This window comes from Ammodytes marinus (genome assembly GCF_949987685.1).
Source record: "Ammodytes marinus genome assembly, chromosome: 18".
NCBI lineage: Eukaryota > Metazoa > Chordata > Actinopteri > Uranoscopiformes > Ammodytidae > Ammodytes > Ammodytes marinus.
The window spans coordinates 558191-565690 of record NC_137222.1 but is presented as its reverse complement, the minus strand read 5'-3'; the positions used below and the strand labels follow the sequence as shown (position 1 = coordinate 565690).

At 40.4% G+C, this 7500-nt stretch overlaps 1 protein-coding gene across 1 annotated transcript in view; it reads right to left on the bottom strand.

Annotated features, from left to right (window-relative positions):
• The window catches only part of grk3 (G protein-coupled receptor kinase 3), a 90623-nt gene that overhangs the window by 29362 nt on the left and 53761 nt on the right, over positions 1–7500 (bottom strand). Inside the window, exons 6-10 of the mRNA XM_080046786.1 lie at positions 4340–4401; positions 3575–3626; positions 2002–2093; positions 1301–1400; positions 202–280 (exon numbers count right to left, since the gene is read on the bottom strand). Of these exons, the coding sequence (XP_079902912.1) occupies positions 202–280; positions 1301–1400; positions 2002–2093; positions 3575–3626; positions 4340–4401 (385 nt within the window). The remainder of the gene's footprint in view (positions 1–201; positions 281–1300; positions 1401–2001; positions 2094–3574; positions 3627–4339; positions 4402–7500) is intronic.

Below are 7500 nucleotides of genomic sequence, written 5' to 3'. Positions count from 1 at the left end.
TGTGTGTGTGTGTTTGTGTGTGTGTGTGTGTGTTTGCGTGTGTGTGTGTGTGTGTGTGTGTGTGTGCGTGCGTGCGTGCGTGCGTGCGTGTGTGTCTCTGTGTGTGTGTGTGTGTGTGTGTGTGTGTGCGTGCGTGCGTGCGTGTGTGTGTGTGTGTGTCTCTGTGTGCGTGTGTGTGTGTGTGTGTGTGTGTGTGTGTACCGTTCATCAGGTCCAGGATGAAGCAGAGTTTGTCTGGTGTGTGGAAGGCGTATGTCATACACACTATGAACGGGCAGTCCTGTAGTTAGAGGGGAAAGAGTGAAGAATTAGAGTGAAGAACTGTGTGGATTTATCTGTATTTCATTTATTTGTTAGGGACAGTGTATTTTAAAGCTGGGGTATATGATTTCTGATTGGTCAAAGTTAACATGAGCTGTACACTTTGACCAATCAGAGCGAGGCTTCCGATTCTCTGTTCTTATTGGCTGTTGGGGACTGTCCATTCACTTTGGCACCGACTTTGTTGGTGTAGAGCGTGTCAGGGAGGGACCATAGGGGAGGGACCAAAGAGAACAAGTGGAGCGGTTGAGGTATTTGGATTCAAATCTCTATCCCAACTGCCCTTTTCTCCTCAAATCCTCCACCCCAGCTTTAATTAACACCTGTAACAATTACAGCTGTAAAAGTCATAGAATTTAGCGAAAAGTCACCATTGGCAACACTGTCTTGAATGAGCTGGTGGTAGTAATAGTAAGAGACCCCTGTGACCAAGCTGGCAGCACTAGCTTAAAGTCAACCCTGTATTGGACTGGTTTAAAGCATAGATAGTAAATAATATGGATGTAGCATCCGGGCTGACCTCAGTTATTCACACGGCATCCAATAATCCTGGTTTGTGCGCGTCGCCATTTTGTGAGGGGGGAGGGAGATAGCTGACGTATACCTCCGAGGCAAAGTGAGGGACAACGGGCGGAGAGCTGTCACTCAAGAGATCGCTCCAATACATTTTAACCTCCGATAAAATAAAAACTAGCGTGGTCCGAAGAAATTCACCCCCCTCAGTGTTGTCATGGAGATATGACCTAAACATACAGACTAAAATGGTTTCGTGGACCAGGCTGTAAATAGGTTTAATAATGCTGTGAAAACGGCCTGTTTAACATTGGAGTCAATGAGAGATGGCTGTCTTCTGCCTCCACCCCCCTAGTGGCACTTCCTGGTTACTACAGTTGTAGGTCACTTCCTTATTGGATGCTGGTAAAAATGGCTGAGGTCGGGGCTTGGTTTAAAGCAGTGTGTGGTAGTGATAGTAACTGACCCCTGTGCTGACTAGCGACAGCATGATTCTCTCGTTGAGCGCTAGAGTCTCTCCCTGTTTCATCTTGATCCTCTTCTTGTCCAGACACTTCATGGCGTACCTGAACAAACAACAAACAACACAGAGTACACATCACAGGGTTAGGCATGAGCGTGGCCTTTGTTTTTTGTAATTGAACAAAACATTTACAGACAGACAGACAGACAGACAGACAGACAGACAGACAGACAGACAGACAGACAGACAGACAGACAGACAGACAGACAGACAGACAGACAGACAGACAGACAGACAGACAGACAGACAGACAGATAGATAGATAGATAGATAGATAGATAGATAGATAGATAGATAGATAGATAGATAGATAGATAGATAGATAGATAGATAGATAGATAGATAGATAGACGGACAGATAGATGGACAGACAGACAGACAGATAGATAACTCACATCTTGCCCGTGTCGGCCAGACAGACAGACAGACAGACAGACAGACAGACAGATAGACGGACAGATAGATGGACAGACAGACAGACGGACAGATAGACAGACAGACTGACTGATAGATGGACAGACAGACAGACAGACAGACAGACAGACAGACAGACAGACAGACGGACAGACGGACAGATGGACAGACAGACAGACAGACAGACAGACAGACAGACAGACAGACAGACAGACAGACAGACAGCTCACATCTTGCCCGTGTCAGCCTTCCTGCAGCCGTACACCTCTCCAAAGCCTCCTCTCCCGATGATCCGATGAACACTGAAGTCGTTCATAGTCAGCTGAGGACAGAGAGAGAGAGAAAGGCATGTTAATAATAATAATAATAATGATAATAATAATAATAATAATAATAATAATAATAATAATAATAATAATAATAATAATGATAATAATAATAATAATAATAATAATAATGATAATAATGATAATAATAATAATAATAATAAAACATTACATTTATATAGCGCTTTCCCAAATGCATGATTCCCATCTGTGTTTTTACAATTATTTAAAAAAAAACATTTAAAAACAGTAATCAATTATAACTACTATTAATTGCAATGCACATATGCACCAAGTTTTAGGGTACACTCTAAATGATCAGTGTCTTTGGTTTAAAGCTGCAGTGTGTAGAATTTTGGGTTTTATTTCCTAGCAGATTTTGTAGAAAGTAATTATAATATCCATAAGTACATTTAATTTAGTGCATAATAGCTGAAAAAAATTTTTTGAATTATTTTTTTTTCCCTTAGAAAGGGTCTCGTATATGTCCGTATTTCTGCATATTTTGGACAAAGGCCTAGTGCCGCCATCTTGAAAGTGTCGTGTGTTGGAATGTCATCAGGTGCATTGTTTAAAATGTAGAATTGTTCTTGTCCTTGAAGGCCACTGTAGCTTCTGTTATTATTCTAAAGGGTTGGGGTTACCCAGGGAGCGTTGCATTCTAGAACTTTGTAGAACTTTCTTGATGATGTCACATTACACACTGCACCTTTAGGTGGACATTTAATTATTTGTGTCATTTTTAAAATTGTATTTATTTATTTAGAATTTTTGGAAATGTTTCATGCTTTATATGACAGATAATGAAAGAGATAGAGACAGATGAAATGTGTCAGAGAGGGGAATGACAAGCAGACAACGACCCGGGCTGGATTCTAACCCGGGTCTGCTGTGAAGAGGACTGAGACTCTATGCTAACCAGCGCCCCCATTATTCTATTTTTTTTTTGTTGGCCAATAAAATGTACTAGGCCCCTAGCTTAACATGGTCAAGTCTTAAGCCATAATAACTGGTTTTGAGCCGAAAAATTTCGATTCCAGATCATGTGAATCGAACGAAAGCATCCGATTGGTCGTCTGGGTCACAAAGTTTAGTCAAACAAAGCTTGTTACACAGTTCAAGGTTGTGACTACGCAGCTAACAGTAACTGAACACCTGTTCGCGTGACACACACACACACACACACACACACACACACACACACACACACACACACACACACACACACACACACACACACACACACACACACACACACACACACACACACACACACACACACACACACACACACACACACACACACACACACACACACACACACACAGGTGACTACACAGTGACAGTAACTAAACACCTGTTAGCGTGACACAGGCGCTTCTGTCCCCTTGTGATGTCACTAAGTCAACTGCAACAGGAAATAAATACATGCAGGTCCTTCTGTTGTGTTTAGAGGGTTTAAACAGGTTGTACTCACGTGGATATTGAGCTCCACATTCTTCCATTGGCAGAAACGAGTAAATTTGTCACTGAGGGAGAAATAAAACAAACAGAGAGGGTAAATATTCATTCATTCATTTCTTAAAGGTGCTGTGTGTAATATGACATCATCAAGAAAGTTCTACAAAGTTCTAGAATGCAACACTCCCTGGGTAACCCCAACCCTTCTGAATAATAACAGAAGCTACAGTGGCCTTCAAGGACAAGAACAATTCTACATTTTAAACAATGCACCTGATGACATTCCAACTATGACACTTTCAAGATGGCGGCACTAGGCCTTGGTCCAAGATATGCAGAAATATGGACATATATGAGACCCTTTCTAAGGGAAAAAATAATTATTAAAAAAAAAATGTTTCAGCTATTATGCACTAAATTAAATGTACTTATGGATATTATAATTACTTTCTACAAAATCTGCTAGGAAATAAAACCAAAAATTCTACACACTGCAGCTTTAACATATGTGCAACAAATTATTTACATGTATACAATAGTGGAATATTTAAAAAGCCATACAAAAAAAGGAGAAAATATGAATTTGACTGTTATGGGAAGATTTAAATTGTTACACTTTAATAATAATAATAATAATGCATTTATTTTATATGGCGCCTTTCAGGGCACTGAAGGTCGCCTAACAACCATAAAACAAGGCAAAAACACAATTAAAACAAGTTTAAAAAGCACAGAGCTTGCAGCAGATTTTCAGTCCACTTTCTCATCTCCATCGACTCACCTCTCAATGAACTTCTGGAAGATCTTCCCCCTCAAGCTGTCACAGATTTCCACTATGTATGGCTGTAAAGGGACAGACACATAAGTGAGTATGTAATAAATAGTGTTTTTCTGCATGTTTTTCAGAACAAAATGTCTCATAAATCAGACAGTGAACAACATATGAACAAATCCTTCTGTAATAACCTTCAGAATAGTGCTGAGAATGATTATGGGAAGTGTAGTTGATGTAAGTGCTTTAGAAGTTGTAGATTTTTGGTTCAGAGTATTGAGATAAAAAAAAACATAATGTTGAGATAATGTCCGTTAAAGATGGTTGTATAGGAGAAATATACAGACGCAAACAGACAAGGTTTAGTCAAATAAACACCTGAATGTACATGTTGGACCTTTGATTTAGTATGAAAGAAGACATGTTATGGAAGGTAAATTGACCAAAGATCTCTTAAATTGCCCAGTGCTTGAAATAACAGTGGTTTTGCCTGCCGTGATTCACCTTACTATAATGGGATGAGGACATAATGTACTATCAGCACATTAATGACTGCTGCTCTCATCTGTTAGGGTTAGGCTGACACACACTAATTGAAATATCGGATTTTCGTATTTCCCATAATCATTCAACCCATTTTCAGAGTGTAAATTACAGACACACACACACACGCATACGCACACACACATACATACACAGACACGTACACACACACAGACACGTACACACAGACACACACACAAAGAGAGACACAAAACACACACACACACACAAAGAGATACACACACACAAACACACACACACAAAGACACACACACACACACACACACACACACACACACACACACACACACACACACACACACACACACACACACACACACACACACACACACACACACACACACACACACACACACACACACACACACACACACACACACACACACACACACACACACACACACACACACACACACACACACACACCTAATTTCTACAGTACGCTGCAGTTTCTGCCAAATGACTGCGATAGACTTTCTGCTCTGCCCGGGTGATAATGCATTTCTCAAACATTTATTTTCACATTTCGAGCCAGAAAAACGATTTAATGACAATTATCTTTGGTCTCAAAATAAGAGACTAGCTCAGTCTTGTCAGTATAAATCCCTGAGTGTGAGGTTTTCCACAGGCGCTAAGTACATTGGTTTTAATTCCTTTGAGAAAAAAGCACTTAACACTAACGTCAGACAGAATTATTACACTGTGTGAAGTATAGTATAAGAGGTGCTTTATCACACAGCCAAGGTCACGGGAAAAGTAAAAGGTGGAGTCAGTGATTCTGGAGAACGCTTGTTGTCGAAAATCATGGGGTTTTTAAGTGATTTTGACAACAAGCGTTCTCCAGAATCACTGAAGACACCTTTAGTTAGGAGATGTGTTCGTTTCGCAGTTATTCATCTCAAAGATGATGGAATAAAGGAAAACTTAAAGCTGCAGTGTGTAGAATTTTGGGTTTTATTTCCTAGCAGATTTTGTAGAAAGTAATTATAATATCCATAAGTACATTTAATTTAGTGCATAACAGCTGAATTTTTATTTTTTTAATTATTTTTTCCCTTAGAAAGGGTCTCATATATGTCCATATTTCTGCATATTTTGGACCAAGGCCTAGTGGCGCCATCTTGAAAGTGTCATAGTTGGAATGTCATCAGGTGAATTGTTTAACATTTAGAATTGTTCTTGTCCTTGAAGGCCACTGTAGCTTCTGTTATTATTCGAAAGGGGTGGGGTTACCCAGGGAGTGTTGCATTCTAGAACTTTGTAGAACTTTCTTGATGATGTCATATTACACACTGCACCTTTAAGTCGTAGCTTTTATGATTTGGGAAAATTTGAGACGGACACAGTCACGCTTAAAGGTGAACTATCTATCTTTGTTGTGTGTCAGAGAAGTGAAACATTTTCTAAGGTATATTCTCATAACTGAATAAACAAACTTTCCTCACAGGAAAATGTGATCCCTGGAACACTGTTTGAAGTTAGAAAGCTTCCTGAAAAGTTACTGTTTCACTGTTGTTGTTTACAGCAGCAGGGCCCACAGTTTTAAATGAATTAATTCTGAATATAATTAAGAACATTTTCTTTGCTATCCTTCTTAAAAAGCCTTAAACACGGGGCGCTCCGGTGGCGTAGTGGATAGAGTGTGTACCATACCGGCTCCGGCCTTCGTTGCAGTGGTCGCGGGTTCAAATCCGACCCGTGGACCTTTACTGCAGGTCATCCCCCCCTTCTCTCTCTCTCTCTCTCTCTCTCCCCATTTCAACTCTGTACTGTCTAATAAAGCTTGAAAATGCCAAAAAAAATCATCTTAAAAAGCCCTAAACTAGACGTGTTGAAATCCTGGTGTTGCCTGTTGTCTGACTCTTGCTCCCAAAATGACAACAACAACACGTGGTGTTTACAAACTGGAGCTATTCTGGGCTAATTTGACCCAATCCATTCCTAAAAGACACAAGTCATATGACGGGGGCTAAACATAGCTCTCTGCTTCTCTGCTAGTACGTCAACAGCTTGGAATTTTTTTTGGCCCTCCCATGAAGAGCTCTTCTTCGTGGGTTTTGTTGTAGGCATAAATTGACCTGTCGTGTGTGTGTGTGTGTGTGTGTGTGTGTGTGTGTGTGTGTGTGTGTGTGTGCATATATATATATATATATCTTTTTCTGTGTGTGTCTCTATCTCCCTCTATCTCTCTTTTTCTGTGTGTGTGTGTGTGTGTGTGTTTTATGGAAATATTTTTAGATGGTGGCACTAATTTCGCAGTTAAAATAATTTTTTAGACTTCCAGATTTTTTTTTTCTTCCCCCAGATATTAACGGTTTAGCTTGGAGCGCCGACCACCCAGGAAAATAAGAACAACGGTTGTTTTCATCCAGCTAGACTCAATCTAATTTAACAGTGTCCTCTCCTGGAATACAAGGCAGCCTCTTATACTGGAGATAAAATTATCCCCAATGACTTCAAATTCCCTCAAAGAAATTACATCAACCTGGGGCGCTCTGGTGGTGTAGTGGATAGAGCGCGTATCATATTGGCTCCGGCCTTCGTTGCAGTGGTCGCGGGTTCAAATCCGACCCGTGGACCTTTACTGCAGGTCATCCCCCCTCTCT